The 22,083-nt window shown below is 40.3% G+C and overlaps 1 protein-coding gene across 8 annotated transcripts in view; it reads left to right on the forward strand.

Annotated features, from left to right (window-relative positions):
- glceb (glucuronic acid epimerase b) overlaps positions 1–21,320 on the forward strand; it is a 42,100-nt gene extending 20,780 nt beyond the window's left edge. For 6 of the 8 annotated variants that reach the window (XM_061670413.1, XM_061670412.1, XM_061670411.1 and 3 more), the window contains 2 exons: positions 9,700–9,992; positions 15,104–21,320. In XM_061670413.1, coding sequence (XP_061526397.1) covers positions 9,700–9,992; positions 15,104–15,835 — 1,025 coding nt within the window. In that variant the 3' untranslated portion in view covers positions 15,836–21,320. Of the gene's footprint in view, positions 1–2,575; positions 2,691–9,699; positions 9,993–15,103 lie in introns of those variants that run through there. The other 2 variants (XM_061670417.1, XM_061670418.1) reach the window with 2 other exon arrangements.
- Positions 21,321–22,083: the final 763 nt, after the last annotated feature.

The raw sequence follows: 22,083 nt of genomic DNA on the forward strand, positions 1-22,083 counted from the left end.
CTAAAGCGAGCACTGACTGTTTTACGTGAACATGTCTCCGTTCTGTCGAATCATGCTCTAAAGTTACGGTATGGGTGAAGTCATTTAATTACAATAAAGTAATTTAATTTCTGTAAGTTGGCACCCATTATTTCTGTCATGTTGTAATGTTGGTGTGACCTGACTGATGAGAATACACGATATGACTAGAGCAGTGCTTTCCAACCTTTATGGAGCCAAGCAACATATTTTACACCACACCAACAAACTTCTGTTTGTCACTATGGCTCACTGGCATAAATAGAGGAACAAAGATACATTATTTATTATAAATATAATTTTTTGAGCAATTAAGTACACAAGTATATACAGTAAATGAACAGGTCATTTAAATAGACACATTCCTCCATCTTGTGATCGGATCGGTGAGTGGTTATCGGTTTTTTAAACTTGCTGATCGGTCCCAAAAATCTTGATCGTGTAAAGCCTAATCAAAACATTGGCTGTAGACTTAATAAAGGTTTTATAATGGCAGTAGCTTGCCCCTAAATCGGATGTATCCTTTTACCATGATTTATCATTGGATAATATTCCTCCAAATGAAAAATAAACAAAATGGAGGTAGAGGTTCCACTGTATTTTCTATGGCTTAGCTTTACATGAAGTGCAAATGTATTTGCTGGTCAGCACAACTGTAGCTTCCTGTCACTACAATAGAAGTGTGACAGAGTCAGAACAACAATGAGCAGCGTCAGCAGCACACTAACCTTAGTGGCTTTCACAGCCTTGGTGTTAGATAAACCAACACCTTTCCTTAGGTCTGTGAGGAGGTCACGTGTCAGAGTGCTCCAGGTGGTGCGTGGCCCGATGCCATAGGTGATTTCACGATCTTTGAAGGCACGAAGAATACACGATCTGACTAGAGGAGTGATTTCCAACCTTTATGGAGCCAAGGAACATATTTTACAATTGAAAAATCTCATGGCACACCGAAAAACAAAAAATTCACAAAAAGTGGATACATTAATTACTGTCTTTATTTCCTGCCATCTAATAGAAGACCATTCATTTGTTCTCTGTCACTCTGCTTCACTGGCATAAATAGATGAACAAAGATACATTATTTATTGTAGATATAATTTTTTGAGCAATTAAGTACACAAGTATATACAGTAAACGAACAGGTCATTTAACTGGACACATTCCTCCATCTTGTGATCGGATCGGTTATCGTTTTTTTAAACTGATCGGTGATCGCATATATATACAATATATTATTATTATTTTATATATATATATATACATATATATAATCCAATTAAATATAGGTTTATCGAATTAAATATAGGTTGAACATGATTTGCAAATCATTGTATTCTGATTTTATTTCTTTAACACAACGTCCCAACTTCATTGGAATTGGGGTTGTTTTAGGAAATCCTGAAAAAAAAACTTCAATAAAAATTAGAAATATTTAAATTGCAACATAACCACAGCTTAAGTTCATTATCATATTCTACATTTGAATAGATTAGATAAAAAAAACTAATTAGAAAACTGAAAAATAATAAATACAAATTATACATTTAAAGTGCAAAATAACAAAGTTCAATTCAGTTATTTTTTACTGTCAGTATGTGGCGGGAACAACATTTGCTTTCTCTACATATGCGGCTGTTCCTGCTGTGTACATCTTGGCCTCTGAGGGGCAGTGTGATACACGCAATGAAATACACACTTGCAGTAACAAAGTAGAAGAATTAACGATCGAATATTGTTATTATAAATTATTTCTCACAGTTTGAAGAATATTTGCCAGAGACTATCTTTATATTGCCTGTTATTGTGTGGTTATACATCGTTTGTGTACCAATATTCGTAATTTTGAGAGAAACTGCTGCAAACTCAATGCTAATTTCCGTTAGCTCGTCAAAGGTGGTTTTCATTCATTGTGTGTTAGGTTTAAGGTAGCGATCTTTGTGAACAAAATCGAAGAAAGAAACAAAGGCTGTGATGTATTTGAACATTCAATAGGTGTAATCATTTTATGTGAGTTTAATTTTACAGTGAACTTGAACTGGAGTGTCAATAAACGACTAAGCAACCAACATTCACTCTTTGTGCTTGCTACAATGTTCGCACCTTAGCAACGTGTTGTGATCACGTGGGGTCTGCATGCCTTCCGGGCGCTGCTGGATAAAAGTGCTGGAGCGGAGCATGGAATTGACTGCTTATATTAGAGTGGTAACAAGATTTTAGATCCAGTCCGATCCGATACTCTTTTGATGACATTGGACAGATTTCCAATATCAAAGATTGGATCGGGACATTATTGTCAGATTCAACTAATTTCTGTGACCACTGTGGGTTTTTCTTTCACTAACAGAGGGTTACCAACCATTTTGTCCACGCGTGTACATTTTACACAACGTCCCAACTTCATTGGAATTGGGATTTGTAAAACAAGTTAATGCTTTACATAAATAAATTAATATGAAACACAATTGCGTTTAACATGTTGGTGTGGCCCTCAACAACCGTTCTAGGTTCTCATGTGGTCCCTTTAGAAAATTAATTGCCCACCCTTGTTTTAAAGTGACTTGATCTCTGATGCTTGAATGGACGATTGCCATCATTTCCAACAGTTTGTCAATCAATCCATCAAACAGACAAAGGAAAAGAAAAATCTGTGGCAGCGGCTGGCTAAAGAAGTGAGTACAGTGTGCGATTTACGTACAAGCGCGTGAATGTGATTTATTTATTCTATACTTGTCAATATGAGGTCTGACTAAAAGATATACTGTAGTCTCGTGAAAATGTGACTATACAACCTAAAGCTTAGTGTGAGCAGTCATGATTGTCCAGCGAACCTGCTGTTTTTCCTTCTAGTTGTCCTTTATTGAGCTGCTGTCTCTACTGTAATTTTCCTCTCCTCCTCCTTCCCCTTTCAGCCTCTCATCATCAACAATTTCTTTGCAGTTGCCAGCCTCTACACCTTCTTTCCTCCCTCTCCTTTTCTCGCTCACGTTGCTTTACGGCTCTATTCCCAATCATCGCTCTCTTGTCTTGTCGTTTTCATCATCCCTCCTTAGTATTTTCTCAGCACTCTATCCTCCATTTATCTCTCGTCTAGCTGCAGATTTCAGGTTTTCGTCTACCACTGTAGACTGATTTCCACCCACTTTCCAGCCTTTTTGTACTGCCTAAGCATTGCAATTTGCCGTCATACTTACTCCATCTGTTGAAAGGCGGTATTCTGCTCTCTCATCAGAAAGCCCATCTTTACATACAGTATGTTGTTTTCTTCTTTCTGATGTCAGTTTCTCTTTGTCTACTTCTGCTTCCTTCTACGTCATCCTCCTCTCATTTCATGTTCTTGTATCTAGGGTGCGAGTGTTGAGCACCATCTCAAATCCTCTGACAAGTGGATGAATTCTGTCTCCTGATTATCACAGACTATCTGGGATCTGTACATTCCTGTACTGTCTACAACTAAGCGCGTTTATTACCCCTCGGTTGGTTGAATGATTCAAAATCCACTGCACCATTTTTTCACTGCAAAACAAAAGAAACAAGTGCGCAAAAAATAAACCACACCTGTAATGCTTGTATTTGAATGGATCAGTTTTTAGCCTTTCAAACAAATTGACATTTCCAGCTCCTACTTGATAAACATTTGATGTTGCTTTTTAATGTTGTTTTTACAGAGCCAAACTTTGTGTAGATATTGTGCTTGCAGCTAGCTCTACAAGATGGCACTATTTAAATTTTTTTTGGGAGAAACTTTGTAAGCTACAAGGCTTACATTAATTTTAGAGGTATAAAACTAAAATGCAACCTGCAATGTTATCACAATAATCTATTGAGTAAAATCGGTCGCCTTCCAATTTGATTTCATTTCAAAACAAATTGTTCCCAAAAAAATCATTTACATTTGACCTTTTCCAACGACAAACCCTGTCTCAGTGTTGCCATTAATTGTACTGGCAATGTAACAGTTTAACAATTAAGTGTCTAGGTTAACCCCTGTTAATAAAATACAGTGCCTTGAAAAAGTATTCATATTATTATTGTATTCATATTCATTCCCTTGAACCTTTTACACCTTGCCACCTACAACCACAAACCTAAGTTTTTTTTTTATATTTTATGTGATCGACAAACAAAAAGTATCACATAATTGTAAAGTGGAATGGAAATGATATTGTTTCCAAATTTTTGAGAAGATACAAATCTGGAAATTGTGGTGTGCATTTGTGTTTGTTTTGTTTAGTTTGCCAGTAAACTCAATTTGAAGTGGCATGAAGCAGATTGAAACCTCTTTTTGATTAAATGTTCACTATTTGCCAAACTGCTTCTTATTGTGGAGTTGAACTGCCACCGTGCAGCGCTCATATTTCAAGTTTGCATTCACAAGTCAAAGCAAAAAATTTAAAATCACATCTCAAAAACCTTGTAAATTGTATGTATACAGACCCTTTCCAAAAAAATTTGAATATCTTGGAAATATTTATTTCCATAATTCCATTCAAAGAGTTAAATCTTCATAGATTATAGATTCAGGGCACACAATTTAAACAATTTCAAGTATTTATTTGTTTATTTTTACATAGTTTGTTCTTCCAGCTCATAAACCCCACAAAATCAGGAATTCAAAAAATTGTAATACTGTGAAGAAATCGCCATTTACTTCTCAGTTTTTGTAGGACAAAAAAAGAAAGAAATTAGGGTCACATTAAATCAATCAAAATATGGTACTTTCAAAACAATATGTTAATCTTCAATACTTGGTTGGGAATCCCTTTGCTTAAACACGATGCCTCGATGCGCCGTGAGATTGAATCAATCTGCCTGTGGTATTGCCTGGGAGTTATGAAGGCCCAGATTTCCTTGATGCTTGCTGTCAGTTCTTCTTTGTATTTGGGCTTCTTTGTTTTTGGGTCTGGTGCCCCTCATTTCCCTCTTGATAATACCCCATAGATTATCAATGGGGTGTAGATTCGACGAGTTGGCTGGCCAGTCAAGCACTGTGACGGCATGGGCATCAAACCAGGTTTTGGTGATTCTGGTGTATGGGCAGGGTCCAAGTCCTGCTGGAAGATGAAATCTGCATCTCCATACAGATCCTCAGCAGAAGGAATCATGAAGTCCTCTAAAACATTCTGGTAGACTGTTGCTGTGACCTTGGATTTAAGAAAGCAGAGTTGAAAGCCTTGGACCTTGATTCCCGAATGAAAGGCACACTTTACTTTTATCGGAAAAGAGGACCTCGGAGCACTGGCCGACAGTCCAGTCCTTCTTCTGCTTGGCCCAGTTGAGACGCTTCCTACGTTGGCTCAGGCTCAGAAGTGGCATGACCCGAGGAACCTGACCGTTGAAGCCCATCTCCCGGATGCGTCTGAATGTGGTGGTTTTTGAGACAGTTCTACACAGCGGTCATCGAATCAGTCCTGTGTTCTTCCATCACAGTCTGGTTTGGTGCTGCTACAAAAAAGGACAAACTCCGACTGCAACGGACAATCAAAACTGCTGAAAGGATTGTCGGTACCCCCCTACCCACCATTGAGGACTTGCACGCTGCCAGAACTAAGACAAGGGCGTGCAAAATCCTCTCGGACCGTCTGCACCGGCTCTTCCAGCTCCTTCCCTCAGGTAGGCGCTACCGATCAACGCAAACTAGAACTAGTAGACATTCCAACAGCTTCTTCCCTCTTGCGATCAACTTCTTAAACACCTAACCTATAATTCCATTACAACAAGCTGGCAATTTTTTGACTTGAGTTCGTTGTCACATTTCTGTGGGGCCAATTATGTATTACTCGTGCACTCACTGTAGTTGTCTCGCCATGCTGCACTATTTGCATATACTGGCCACTCATGCCAGAGTAGCATCTGGTCCATTTGCACACTGATTGAGGAGTATCTGTAACATTTGCACAACCAACATTGTCCCAGATGATCGCACTACTCGTCACTTTAAACCGCATACACTCCTTGAAGTCTCACCGCCCTTTGCACAATGGTCATTGCACTGGACTATTGCAATATTAGTCGTTCGAACTGCTCTAAGTGCTAGAGGACTCTGCATCTTTTTGCACAATTGTTTTTTGTCAATGTCTTGATGTCCCCAAAGTGTTCTGTAAATTGACTGTCTGTTGTACTAGAGCGGCTCCAACTACCGGAGACAAATTCCTTGTGTGTTTTGGACATACTTGGCAAATAAAGATGATTCTGATTCTGATTCTGATTGAAGCTGTGACTCCTGCCTCATTGCACGCTTTCTGGATCTCTGCTAGGTTCTTTAATATTCTCTGTTTGATAATCCGCTGAAGCCCACGGTCATCTCTTTTGCTGGTGCATCTTCTCCTGCCACATTTTGTCGTTCCACTAGACTTTCCATTGATATGCTAAGACACAGCACTCTGAACAGCCAGCCTCTTTAGCTATGAACCTTTGTGGCTTACCCACCCTATGGAAGTTATCAATGATGGTCCTCTGGCCAGTTGTCAAGTCTGCAGTCTTCCCCATATTGAACTCAACTGAGACAATTGAACCAAACTGACACACTAATCATCTACTAAACTCAAAGCACCTGCACAGGTTTCCCCAGGTGTCATTAAATTGCGTGACACTCAGTTTAAAACATTAATGGCCTGGAAAATTTGGGCTAATTTCTTCACAGTATTTTTTAAATTCCTGATTTCATGGGTTTTATGAGCTGGAAGCCCAAATTATGTAAAAATAAACAAATAAATACTTGTAATGGTTTAAATTGTTGGCCCTGAATCTATAATCTATGCAATTTTAACTTTTTGAATGGAATTATGGAAATAAACAAACTTTTCCATGATACTCTGTTTTGGGAAGGGTCTGCATATATATATATATATATATATATATATATATATATATATATATATATATATATATATATATATATATATATATAAGGTGCCACTGTAAGTGTTTTTGCAAGCTTAAAAGTTTAGTTGGCCATATGGTGCTGAATAGCTTGGACACGTGGCTAATTTGTATAAGAAATCAATATACAAGGCTGCCAGTACTGTCAAAGGTGCACCTACTAAATACTGACTGAGACAGGGTGAAGTACTAAGTCAAGCTTTCTTAGTCATGAGTGATATGATGGGATATGCTCATTGGTTGTCTGTTTTCACATTGGCATTACATCTTCTGATAGCATGGTTATTTTATAATAACTTCCTTTGAGTCGCACTACTCTACATCTGTGCTGCATCCAGACAGGCATTCGTGAATAACGCGTGCATTGACTTTTGTCATTTGGATCCTTTTGTCTGCCTTTGCATATGTTGCGAACATTGTCAGTCACAAAGCTGAATTTAAAACAGACTTTTTAACTACATGACATCCCTATCACGTTCTGCTAAACAGGCCACAGTGAAGTGAAGAACAGAAGAAGTGGAATCTTGTCTTTATTCTTTACCCATCCTTTATAGATAGCAGTGTAATCACAGGGCCAAATCCACTTCCTCTCTGCATTGCCTTAAGTAATGGATTTATGAGTGCATTAAAGAGCCGTAGTCATCCAGAGGCCCCAGCCAGACTGTCTCTCTCTCCTTCTTTCTCCTCCTGATGACTGCCTTTGTCTCTGTCCCTCGCCTCGTTCTACTATCTTGGTGTATGCTGTATGAGAACTCTCTCTGGTTGTCAATTGTCTTCTCTCTCGGCTAATTTTCACTCCTTTTGCTGTACGACTGGCTTCAAGGTCTGTTATATGACTCATGATTCCTTGACTTACCGTATTTTCAAGACCGTAAGGTGCACCGTATTAAAAGGCTCAGTCTCAGTTACGGGATCTATTTCTGTATTTAACACATACATAAGGCGCGCCGTCTTATTGGGCGCAGGCATGGTAAAACATACGCTAGCTTGAAACATACGGTAGCATGCATGCACGCTAAAAATATTTTTTAAAAGGCAGCGGGAGCAAAACTGAGTTCAGTTGTTCTTTATTGAAGTATTTAACAATGTACTCACGTTAGTTTTTTATCAATCCTCATCCACAAATCCATCAAAGTCCTCATCTTCTGTATCCAAAATGAACAGCTGGGCAAGTTCTCAATCACACATGCCAGGTACAAGTCAGTCTCGTTGTCGTACGGCTCCTCAGAAATTATGCCGGCTTTTACGAAAGCTCGAACAACAGTGCAAGCAGACACGTTAGCCCAAGCATCCACAATCCAAATTGTGGCGTAACTCGCCCGGCGCTGCCTCCTAGTCTTAATAAAACTGTGTTCGCCATCTGTCATCCATCACTTCCACGCTGCTTGTAACTTCACTTTGAACGCCCTGTTTACACCCATGTCCAGCAGTTGGAGTTCCTTAGTCAAGCCTCCCGGAATGATGGCAAGCTTCCTCACTTGCTACACATGGCAGAGTTATTGCACTCTGTCGAATGGTGACTTGAGACGCTTCTCCCGGCTGTTCTTTGCTCATGAATTCATTGCCCGAGTTGGTCTTCCAACTCGGGCCACCTCGCCTTGTTTCCGCGTTTTGTTTTTATTTTTTTTCCGCAGAAACTCAGCTTTGTCTTCTTGACTTGGTGAAGCTCGTTTTCCTGCTTCATCCACTTGCGAACCATGGATTTGTTGATCTTGAATTCTCTCGTGGCTGCTTGATTCCCATGTTCCTCCGCGTAACTGTTAGCTTGCAGTATAAACTGTGCTTCGTAAGCGTGTCTCTTCGTAGGTGCCATTTTCAGAGGTCCTTAGCCAAACCGATGTTTTGCACAATGCACACCCCGGCGCTATATACCTACTGGGGACGTGGCTTTAGCGTCCTCCTTCACGCACCCTTCCCCCTTTACGTCTGCATGCTGTCCTCAGCCACGTCCGCTTTTCCTCTGTGTAAGCAGCGTGTCGGCAGGAAATGCTCCCAGTCAGTCAAGCGGTCAAAAAGAAGTTAAAAAAAAAAAACTCAGCGCTCATCACACAACATTTATAGATGTTGGAACTCGGTGCACACATAAAGCGTGCCACATCATAAGGCCTGTCCATTTTGGAGAAAATTTAAGACTTTTAAGTTCACCTTATGGTCGTGAAAATACGGTATATTCCATTTTGACTCCTTTTTTTCTTTCACCTCTCACCAAATTTTAAGGGGCCTTGATTTGTGAAGTACTTTTAGCTCTTTTGGCTGTGCAGCGTAAGAAGTAACATGGCCTAAGAGGGGATTATTCTGAGAACCGCTGGCACAAAACCCACTGAAATACTTGAACAGATGTAATTCAGAGAAAGGGGAGGTGACATACTAACATCAAGCTGCAAATTCAGATAAAAAAAAATAGTTACTGCATTGCCACCTGGTGTTTTCCTGATGATTTTTCTCTTCTTCCCTTCTCTTAATTAAGCACAGCATGCATTTGACACATCTGTCTTGTGTGTCCTGAAATAGCTTGTCACTGTGTGCATGCAAATATGTAAGAGTGAATTATATTGTTACAGGAAGAAATATGATTTTTACCATGGCATTGTAATGTGTGACTCTTTTTTTTATCTTGAGAACACAAACGGAGGGTTAAGAATAGTCTGTCATCTTGAATCACTCAGAAATTCTTCAAATTTAGTTCCCCCCCCCAGTCTTAATGCACCTGCAAAAAAATTATTTTTGATGGTCTGCGTTTTTGTGAACCTGGTTCTTACCCTGCATTCTAACCCACTGGAGGTTATTCTCCCCGCACAGATTCTTCAGAGGCAGTGTCACTCCCTCTAGATAACACCAAAGAGTTCATCCTCAGCTTGGACATCAAGTTCACCTCCAATGGCAGCTTGTCTGTCATCCTCGACACTACAGAGAAAGGCTCACCCTTCACCATCCGCTATGTTACCAACACGCAACTCATTGCCTTCAAAGATCGTGAAATCACCTATGGCATCGGGCCACGCACCACCTGGAGCACTCTGACACGTGACCTCCTCACAGACCTAAGGAAAGGTGTTGGTTTATCTAACACCAAGGCTGTGAAAGCCACTAAGGTTAGTGTGCTGCTGACGCTGCTCATTGTTGTTCTGACTCTGTCACACTTCTATTGTAGTGACAGGAAGCTACAGTTGTGCTGACCAGCAAATACATTTGCACTTCATGTAAAGCTAAGCCATATACATAGACAGTGGAACCTCTTCCTCCATTTTGTTAATTATTTTTTTGGAGGAATTTTATCCCATGGTAAATCATGGTAAAAGGATACATCCGTTTTAGGGGCAAGCTACTGCTATTATAAAACCTTTATTAAGTCTATAGCCAATGTTTTGACTAGGCTTTACACAATCAGGATTTTTGGGGCCGATCATCGAGTTTAAAAAAAACGATAACCGATCACCGATCCGATCACAAAATGGAGGAATGTGTCTATTTAAATGACCTGTTCATTTACTGTATATACTTGTGTACTTAATTACTCCCAAAATTATATTTACAATAAATAATGTATCTTTGTTCCTCTATTTATGCCAGTGAGGCATAGTGACAGACAGAACAAATGAATGGTCTTCTATTAGATAGCAGGAAGTACATACAGTAATGAATGTATCCACTTTTTGTGACATTTTCGTTTGTTGGTGTGCCGTGAGATTTTTCAATTGTAAAATATGTTCCTTGGCTCCATAAATTGTTGGAAATCACTGCTCTAGTCAGATCGTGTATTCTACTCAGTCAGGTCAAACCAACATTACATGACAGAAATAATGGGTGCTAACTTACTGTAATTAAATTACTTTATTTTTAATTAAATGACTTCACCCACACACGAAACGTTAGAGCATAATTCGACAGAACGGCGGCATGTTTACGTAAAACCGTCAGTAGCATGCTAGGCTACATAATGTTTTTGTTACCTGCTTGCAAGCTGTATCGTATTAAAAGTACATGAACATACCACAAGCAAGCCTGAAACGAACGTCCTCTCCTGTCCTGAGCACCGGTGACCACCAAGACATGTTTTCCCCCATTTTGTCCTCATAATATAGTCACTAATAGGTTCACTCTTGTTGTCTTCGCCACTGTAATGAGTGTAAACGGTCGCATTTGAGTTGATAAGATAAAGCCCAATGATCGTAAAAAACGGTATGCGGTGGTATCGGAATACAATATTTTATTGCTGTAGTCTGACATAGCGCATTCTTGAAAGACCACATTTCTCTTGTAGTCTGTCTCAGACGTGTTGTCTGTTCCACACAGCCATGTTTTTTTTTAAAAAAAGCAGGAAGTACATACAGTAATGATATGAGATATTTACAGGACTAGGTCAAAAGACGCGTGACAATGATGTCATTGATCGGATCGGCGATCAGCATAAAATGCAAATTATCAGCCGATACCGATAAGGCCGATAAAATCGGTGTAAAGTCTAGTTTTGACTTAACATTCAAAAATAAATTGACTGCCTGCAAAAATAAAATAGAACAATTGAACGTTTTCTCAACTTTAATTTTGTTGAACGATGACAGACCCATAGGGGAATTACTGTTTGAAACAAGTTGAAGGGCAAGTCACATTAATTAACTTACCATTCTTAGCTGTCACACAAGTCTGCAGGTTAACTTGTATGAGAAGTAAAAGTTGTGCACTTTGATGATGAGTGACTCACGTAATGTGAAGAGGGAGAATACTGCCTGTGCTTGAGAGTTGCTCCACATGAATACTAAATGCAGTTCACTTACAGTGGGTACGGAAATTATTCAGACCCCTTTAAACTTTCCACTCTTTTTTATATTGCAGCCATTTGCTAAAATCACTTCATTTCAAGTTAATTTTTTTTCCCTCATTAATGGTACCAGAGCCCAAGCAGTGTGTGGAGGCGAGCCCGACTATATCTAGGCGGAACTTCACACCAGACCTCACATACCAGCTCGGGCTCCTTCCCTGCCAGAGAGGTGACATTCCACGTCCCTCGAGCCAGCTTTTGCAGGCTGGGATCGGATCGCCAAGGCCTCCGGCCACCGCCCAGCTCACATTACACACACACACGCGCACACACACACGCGCACACACACACACACACACACACACACATACACAGAGAGTACGGAAAGTATTCACACCCTCTTAAATTTTTCACTCTTCGATATATTGCAGCCATTTGCTAAAATCATTTAAGTTCATTTTTTCCCTCATTAATGTACACACAGCACCCCATATTGACAGAAGCAAACGGAATTGTTGACATTTTTACAGATTTATTAAAAAAAACAATTTTGAATATCACACAGCCACAAGTATTAAGACCCTTTGCTCAGTATTTAGTAGAAGCACCCTTTTGAGCTAATACAGCCATCAGCCTTTTGGGGAATGATGAAGTTTTTCATACCTTGATTTGGGGATCCTCTGCCATTCCTCCTTGCAGATCCTCTCCAGTTCTGTCAGGTTGGATGGTGGACGTTGGTGGACAGGCATTTTCAGGTCTTTCCAGAGATGCTCAATTGGCTTTAAGTCAGGGCTCTGGCTGGGCCATTCAAGAACAGTCACGGAGTTGTTCTGAAGCCACTCCTTCATTATTTTAGCTGTGTGCTTGGGGCCAGTCTTGTTGGAAGGTGAACCTTCGGCCCACTCTGAGGCTCTGAGCACTCTGGAGAAGGTTTTCGTCCAGGATATTGCTGTACTTGGCCGCATTCATCTTTCCTTCGATTGCAACCAGTCGTCCTGTCCCTGCAACTGAAACAACCCCCACAGTATGATGCTGTCATCACCATGCTTCATTGTTGGGACTGTATTGGAGAGGTGATGAGCAGTGCCTGGTTTTCTCCACACATACTGCTGAGAATTAAGGCCAAAAAGTTCTATCTTGGAGCAGACCAGAGGATCTTATTTCTCACCATCTTGGAGTCCTTCAGGTGTTTTTGTAGCAAAGTCCAGGCGGGCTTTCATGTGTCTTGCACTGAGGAGAGGCTTCCGTCGGGCCACTTTGCCATAAACCCCCACTGGTGGAGGCCTGCAATGATGGTTGACTTTCTAGATCTTTCTCCCATCTCCCGACTGCATCTCTAGAGCTCACCCAGAGTGATCTTTGGGTTCTTCTTTACCTCTCTCGCCAAGGCTGTTCAGTTTGGCTGTACGGCCAGCTCAAGGAAGGGTTCTGGTCGTCGCAAACGGCTTCCATTTAAGGGTTATGGAAGGCCACTATGCTCTTAGGAAACTTAAGTGCAGCAGAATTCTTTTTGTAACTTAGGCCAGATCTGTGCCTTGCCTCAATTATGTTTCTGAACTCTTGAGGCAGTTCATTTGACCTCATGATTCTCATTTGCTCTGACATACACTGTGAGCTGTAAGGTCTTATATAGACGGGGTTGTGTGGCTTTCCTAATCAAATCCAATCAAATGGACAGCACCCGGGTTCAATATATGTCACAGCAAAGGGTCTGAATACTTATGGCTGTGATATTTCAGTTATTCTTTTTGAATAAATCTGATACAGGCTGTTCGGTCCTTGTACGACCGGAGTCAGGGTTTGGTCCGCATATCCGGCAGTAAGTCGGACTCGTTCCGGGTGAGGGTTGGACTCCGCCAAGGCTGCCCTTTGTCACCGATTCTGTTCATAACTTTTATGGACATAATTTCAAGGTGCAGCCGAGGCATAGAGGGGGTCCGGTTTGGTGGCCTCAGTATTGCATCTCTGCTTTTTGCAGATGATTTGTTTCTGTTGGCTTCATCAAGCCGTGATCTCCAACACTCATTGGAGCAGTTTGCAGCGGAGTGTGAAGCGACTGGGAGGAGAATCAGCACCTCCAAATCTGAGACCATGGTCCTCAGTCAGAAAAGGCTGGCGTGCCCTCTCAAGGTGGGGGATGACATCCTGCCCCAAGTGGAGGAGTTCAAGTATCTTGGGGTCTTGTTCACAAATGAGGGAAGAATTGAACGGGAGGTCGACGGGCGGATCGGTGCAGCGTCTGCAGTGATGCGGACTTTGTATCGGTCCGTTGTGGTATGGATGGCGCTAAGCCGAAAGGCGAAGCTCTCAATTTACTGGTCGAACTATGTTCCTACCCTCACCTATGGTCACGAGCTGTGGGTTGTGACCGAAATAACTAGATCCCGGATACAAGCGGCCAAAATTAGTTTCCTCCGCAGGGTGTCCGGGCTCTCCCTTAGAGAGAGGGTAAGAAGCCCGGTCATCCGGGAGGATCTCAGAGTAGAGCCGCTGCTCCTCCACATCGAGAGGAGGCAGATGAGGTGGCTGGGGCATCTGATTAGGATGCCTCTTTGACTCCTTCCTGGTGAGGTGACCAGGGAGCTCTGGTTCGCTGGAATCCTAAAGCTTTAGAAATGGCTTTTGTAACCCTTTCCAGACTGTCAGATGTCAATTACTTTATCTCTCGACTTCTGGAATTTCTTTAGATCGTGTCATTTTGTTGCAGGTTTTTTAGATCTTTTGTCCAACTTGATTTTGTCGGGACATATTCTGTTTGTGATTTCTTGATTGAACAGGTCTGGAGGTAATCAGGCTTGACTGTGATCAGTGAAAATAAATTAAAAATGTTTATTATCCACAATTAATTAGATTTAACAAGGGGGGTAATTCGTTTTGCACACAGGTAACTTTGAATAGTTTTGTTTTCCTTAAATGAAATCACCATTTAAAAACGGCATTTTAAGTTCACTTAGGTTATATTTGTATGATATTTACATTTGTTGAAATGGGGAAACTCCAAAAATATATGAATATGAAAAGGGGGCCAATACTTTTTTTTGGCAACTCTAAATCAAAGGGTTGATTTTAACAGTGATTTCCAGGAGAAATCAGAATATCGAGATATATATTCAGCCAATTAAATTGGCCGGCCAATTAATCAGTCGGGCCCTACAGAAAAGCAAATTGGTTTTGTGAAATAATCCCTTTTAGAGATAGGCCAAGGTCTTGGATAAAGTCATACATGACACCCTCTTGTAATAGAAGGTGTGTTTTCCCTGAACAAAATTCCGAATTTACTGACCTTTGAGGTTCCACTGTAAACTGCTTCAGCTACTCTTCCACATACAAATTTAATCTAATGGCACCTGAACATCTGTCAGCTGTAATACAAAGTTTTGAGTAATTATTTCTTTAAATGATTGTAGTGGTCTAAAGTGAATTTTCGACTGGTTTCTCCCTTAGATCATGCCCAAGCGAGTTGTACGATTACTCTTGCAAGGACGGGGATTTGTTGACAACATCACTGTCTCCACCACTGCCCACATGGCTCCCTTCTTTGCTGCCAGTGACTGGCTCAGGCGCAACCAGGACGAACATGGCGGCTGGCCCATCATGGTCACACGTAAATTGGGAGAGAGCTTCCGGCCACTGGACCCTGGCTGGTACTCTGCAATGGCCCAAGGCCAGGCCATGTCCACCCTTGTGAGAGCCTACCTCCTCACCAAGGACCAGACTTACCTCAATGCTGCGTTGAAGGCAGTCGGACCCTATAAGGTGCCATCAGCACAGCACGGAGTCAAGGCTGTATTTATGAACAAATATGACTGGTATGAGGAGTATCCCACCTCACCTAGTTCCTTTGTCCTCAACGGCTTTATCTACTCCCTGCTGGGACTCTACGATTTGAGCGAGACAGCTGGTGAGAAGCTTGGCAAGGAGGCTGGACAGCTGTTCAGCCGCGGCATGGAGTCACTGAAGGCCATGCTGCCGCTCTTTGACACCGGGTCGGGAAGCATCTATGACCTGCGCCACTTCATGTTGGGCACCGCGCCCAACTTGGCTCGCTGGGACTATCACACCACACACATTAACCAGCTACAGCTGCTGGCATCAATAGATAACGCGCCCATCTTCAAGGATGTGGTGAAGCGCTGGAAAAGCTACTTAAAAGGGAATCGTGCTAAGCACAACTAGACACACTTCAAGATGCAGTGTGTGAATTAAGGGTTGACTGAAAGTGAAGAGGAAGATTATAGTGCATCTATATGCATTGCAGTATAGAGTGTGTGTTTTAATCCCAATGATGTTTAAGTAGCCACAGCTTTCAATATTAGAATGGGTGTGCTCTGTTACAGGTGTTGTATTCTCTGCAGCACCAATTGTAGCAAGCCTTTTTTTCGGGAGTTAGTGTTTGTAATTATGCACAGACTTGATTTCTGTTTTTTTTTGTCTTCAGGATCTGATTTTAGTTCACTTAAAATGAAAGAGAGCCGATTTCAACAATCATTCACCATTCTACTCAGATGTATTTTTTTACATTTCATCCTAGATATAAGTGTAAGTAACTCTAAATAAAAAAAAAAAAAATTAATGTTTGGAAGATTAATTTGATAAGAAGTCTTATCACATAGTTTGCATTTGAATTTCACACTCGAACAGCAATGCAAATAAGATGCTTTTGATATGAACTGCTTTTCAGTAATATGGAGGCACCTCAGTTAACTTAATAAAATGCTGCAACATAAACAAAGGTTAGACTTTATCATAAAAATGATTTGCAAGTATATGTACTATGTTCGACCTCAATGTAAGTTTGAATCCTGAATTATTACTGGAATCAACATACTGTGGAGAGAAGCATATGTAAACTAGATGATCTATTTTAGAGATGGTATCTTCTCAATATAAATTATTTTATAGCCCTTTCATTAAAGCTCACAGATAACAAAATTAGTTTGTTTTTTTTACATCACACCATCTTGTGAAGGAGCTGTAGATGGGAGGCAACGTTAATATAAACACTGTAGCATTTGCACTATTGGCTAAATGGATGCAAACGGTCTTTTATACCTGTCAAGATGGGCAATAACTGCCATCCGTCCACTCATTTTCTGTACCACTTATCCTCAGTCAAGCCCATTTTAGCATGATTTTGAATATGGGCAGATTTCAGTCTGTTTTTCCACTTACAACTTACACTTAAGTGGATGAAATGCAGCTGTTGAAAGAATCCTGATTGAAGTCGCTGTCAATATTTTGTTAATTTCAGTTAATCAGGCCTTTGTAATGAAATACGTGGTAAAGACGACAGGTTTGCACAGCTTTTTCTATGAAAGGGTTTTAGTGCCGTTCCAATTTCCATTTGAACACTACGGTTCTCTCATCGCAACTCATCATTCCAATTTGTGAATTGAGCAGTGTAGTTGGGTCAAACAGTTTTGGAATGTATATACAGTCCGCTCCAAAGGTATTAGAACGGCATGGTCAAGCCCTCTTGTTTTTGTTGTATACTGAAGACATTTGGGTTTTAGATCAAAAGATGAATATGAGACAAAAGTTCAAAATTACAGCTTTTATTTCATGCTATTTACATCTCGATGTTTTAAACAACCCAGGACAGAGCACCTTTTATTTGAACCCACCCACTTTTCGAGTGTAAAAGTATTACAACGTGACTAATGGTTTTTTCTAGTTGCTTGGGTGTTGCCTTTTAGATAGATTGCTTAAACATTAGATAGTGCTTGTTTTTGGCTTTGGGTTTCACTTGTGAAAGCTACATTTGCTGTTAAACAAACATGAAGACCAGAGAGTTGTCTATGGGAGAAAAGCAAACAATTCTGTAGCTGAGAGAAGAGGGGAACTCGATCAGAGGTATTGCACATACATTGGGCATAGCCAATACAATAATTTGGAATGGCCTGAAAAAGAGAAACTACTGGTGTACATTTTTTATTTTTTATTTTATTTATTTATTCCCCTCCCCCTGTTCGGTTGTTAGGTCAAGCAGAAAGGAAAATCTGTATCACTTTTGTGCTGGAACAGTTAAACTGTTTCACAGTGAGTGGACTTTTTAAGCTTCCACTGTGGTTTTGTTTGTATTCTGATGGATATTTATTGAGAATAACAGTCGTTCAAGTTTTTAAGGGGAAGTGACAGAAAAAAGACAGGAGAAAGAGTGAAACTGTAACTAAATAATATAGGAAAAGAAGGCAACAAAAGACAAAGCAGGAGCTGTAAACAAGATGAGGAAAGTAAACCATTATATAACTAGTACAATGACACATTGGGTTCGAGTGTTGTATGGGTAGCCTGTGAGGGAAGGTCAGGACAAGAAAGGGAAGGAGGGGAAGCATGAAGGAGAGGGGTCCTGGACCCAGCTTTACAACTGAAGTGTGGTGGGAGTGGCTATGTAAATTGTAAACATCAGTCGGAACAGATTGTGAAGGGATACCAAGAAATTACCATAGTTATTTGTCGCAATGAGTGAGTGGCCCCACACCCAGCCTATAAGTCCCAATTCTCTTGCAAGTGTCTGCAGACACTTGCAAGAGAATTGCGTCCCGGTGGACGGACACCTACTACACCGAGGGATCTAGGGTAGTCTACAGGCCCCACCGATGGGCCCCGAAAACCGGCCCCCCAGAGGAGACCGCAGGGACCCAACGCCACCCCCCACAGGCTCACTAGTCTTTATTGATGATGTAACTCATGGTGGTAGCAGCAGAATGAATTCTGAAGTCTACAAAACCATTTTGTCTGGCAATCTACAGAAAAATACATCCAAACTAATCAGGAGAAGCTTCATCATGGAACAAGACAATGACCCAAAACACACTGCCAACACAACAAAGGACTTTATCGGGGGGAAAAGTGGAAGGTCTTAGACTGTCCAAGTCATTCACTGGACCGTAACCCAATAAAGAATGCATTTTATCTCCTAAAGTGGAGACTGAAGTGAGAAACCCCCAGAATCAAACACGAACTGAAAGAGGCTATAGTAAAGGCCTGTAAAAGCATTTCAAATGAAGAATGCAACAGTCTGGTGCAGTCAGTGGGTCGCAGACTTGATGAAGTTATTGCAAGTAAGGGTTTTTGCTCACTTGAAAAGTGGGTGGCTTCAAACAAAAGGTGCTCTGTCCTGAGTTGTTTAACACATCGAGATGTAAATACCATGAAATAAAAGCTGGAATTTTGAACGTTGGTTTTTGTTGTATACGGAAGACATTTGGGTTTCAGATCAAAAGATGAATATGAGACAAAGGCATTAACTTGCCGTTCCCATACTTTTGGAGGGAACTGTATATATTTTCTTTTCTTTTTTTTTTTTTTAAATAAACAATTCTTCAGAAGACTGAACCCTGAAGGGACTCAATGACAGACTTAAACAGTTTTCCCTTCCCAGTGGGTTTTTGTTTTCCCTCAATGCATCATGCATCAAACACTGCACATGCAACACATTCAAACTCCACAAAAGCGAGGCCGGGTTTGAACCCAGGTCCTCAGAACTGTGAGGCAGATGTGCTAACCAGTCGTGCACCGTGCCGCCCTTCAAATTGACCTAAAAATAAATTCCTTATGACTATGATCAGTGATCATCTAAAACGTTATGTTTGGAAAAAGACAAGGGCATTCATAATGGCAGAAGAACTTGATAAATTATTATTGCAGCATTTTGCCAATGATAATAATATCCCAATACAGTGGCAATGGGATAATCCATTTATGGGGTGGACTATTACGATAGCCATCTCACTAAAGATGTGAAAACTTGTAGAAACAGTGAGTTGCAGATTAAGCATCTACTGATCTATATGTGAATATTGATAAGTAAAAAAATTTACGGGAATACAATAGACTTGTCACAATATTATTACACTAACGGTGGTTTGTTGACATTTTTCAGGAGCGAGGAAAACTTTCACCACAAATATGTTCTAATAACACATTCACAGTTATCACTATGAATGTGTATATGTAATGTAAAAGTGGCCGTACATAGAGGACTGGCAAAGTAGGATTTAAAGCTCCTCTTCGGGTTCATCTCCCTTTTTCCACAATAGATAGTAAAGTAAAATTACATGTTTGCACAAAGAAAATGATTTTAATAAAGCATTGCCTTTACATTGACGTCTGCATAATTCAAAGTTGGCAAATTTACACACACAATTTTGACCTTTGTGCATCAGATTCGGTTCAGCAAAATGACTCCTTCGTCACTTCTTAACCCACATTGTTTGATTAATTCAACTTAATCCAAGGATGTCAATATGTGGTTTATTGAAAAGAAGTAATGATGATTGGATCCGTTTTTAACAATTGTGTTTATTTGAACAAAATGAACTCGGCGGCGAGTTGCAGTGAAGCCAAAATTAAAAACTTAAAACTGACTTGGATATTTAGATATAAAGTGTTGACAATAAACGGAGACGGTAATCTTAGTGAGTTTGCAACTGCATATGTGTGAAAGATATAATGCGATTTGTTTTATTATTGCTTTATTGATGTTTTGTCCTCAATATTTGATGATTAGGTAATGTATGATATTACTTTCTTTTTTTTTCCAAAATTCTACATCTTTGAAAGAGATGTGGTCCTTTTTACGCTACTAGGCATAATTCTGAACCCAATTTGTGAGTTATGGACATACTTGGACTGGAGGTTAAGTAGTGCAAGTTTCCTGTCATATTTGTGCACTACACCATTCTATAATTTTTCTAGTTACACAGTTTGCTACATGAAACTTAAATCTCGTTTTATTCTCCAACAGCTACTAGTACTTGGTTATTTTTTTTAGTATTTTTTCCCATGGACTCAGTTCTTCTTATTATTACAGTAGCTCGAAAATTCTGTTTTGTTTATACCAAAGTAGCATAGTAAAGAATACTTCAATGTGTATATTTTGGTACAAGGCTAAGCATTTCATGAACTTCAGTCATCTTGGAATATAAATCCATGTGACTGTGCCTTTGAACTCCAAATGGTTAAGCAGATTCTAGTCAAACTTGCTTGTTGTTATTAGTGCTATTGTTTTTAACAGAAATGGACAGATATCGGTGTTTTTATTTTTCATTTCCATTTAAAGGTGGGTGTGTGTCGGCTCTGTTTTTCTCCACTATGTTTAGAGTAATTTTCAGAAATGTTCAATGTTTTGCTATTTAGACAAAAGCACAATTTTTATTTAAGATAAGATACTTTTAAATATATATTTAAATATATATATATATTTAAATATATATATATATTTAAATATGTAATGTGTGTGTATTGGCTTCACTTTTTCTTTCTCAGATAGTTGCCCCACCTGCATTAAGAAAGCTGCTATTATTGTTCAATGTGTAATGACTATACAACTTTATTTTCCCTCATTTCAGTGAAATCCCCCCCGCCCCCCCACACACATACAATCTGCGCACATAATGGCCACTGAGTCAATATAATTCATGCAATTAAATGTTTACTTCGGTTGTGTCACCACGGGAGACGAAGAGTGGTTGTACAGACTTTCCAGTCTAAGCACAATGTGCAAATGCTACCATTTTTTTAGTTCCGTAAATAGAGGTGTTTATACACAAAGTAAAACTTTGTGCTAGCTTTTTAAAAATGTCAAAGGAAAAAAAGAAATAAAGGCATTTTCTTAATCTCCTTTTGTGGCGGCTGAAATAATTTAGTATTTTTAAGACAAGGGATGGGTATAACTACATTTCCCCAGTAAACTATGGTGAAGTTTACAATAAAATGAATAATTTGTTTCAGATGAGATGGGGGGAAAATCCATCCATCCATTTTCTGAGTCGCTTATCGTCACTAGGGTCGCGGGTGTGCTGGAGCCTATCCCAGCTGTCATCGGGCAGGAGGCGGGGTACACCCTGAGCTGGTTGCCAGCCAATCGCAGGGCACATAGAAACAAACAACCATTCGCACTCACAGTCATGCCTACGGGCAATTTAGAGTCTCCAATTAATGCATGTTTTTGGGATGTGGGAGGAAACCGGAGTGCCCGGAGAAAACCCACACAGGCACGGGGAGAACATGCAAACTCCACAGAGTCGGGGCCGGGGATTGAACCCGGGTCCTCAGAACTGTGAGGCTGACGCTCTTACCAGTCGTCCACCGTGCCGCCTGGGGGAAAATAACTCTAAATTTTCTGAGCTCCTGTTTCCATTACAGTTGTAGTGAATATTGCTGGGTAGGATTTGTGTAATAGTGGACGACTGCATACACGTTTGGGTTACATCTCTGCCGTGGGAACGGAACTCCAGTCAGAAACCGAGGAACCCCTTTTAGCCCTGTCAAAATAATAACATTTTTAGGATGCTATTTTTTCGCCAAAACTACCACGTTAAACGATATCGTGTTTTTTATGCCACTGTTATAATGGTAAGAATTCAAGTACATCATTTTTAAGTACAATTAGCTTAATCATAAAGAATAATGAATATTGG

Source organism: Phycodurus eques, chromosome 2 (assembly GCF_024500275.1).
Source record: "Phycodurus eques isolate BA_2022a chromosome 2, UOR_Pequ_1.1, whole genome shotgun sequence".
Taxonomy (NCBI): domain Eukaryota; kingdom Metazoa; phylum Chordata; class Actinopteri; order Syngnathiformes; family Syngnathidae; genus Phycodurus; species Phycodurus eques.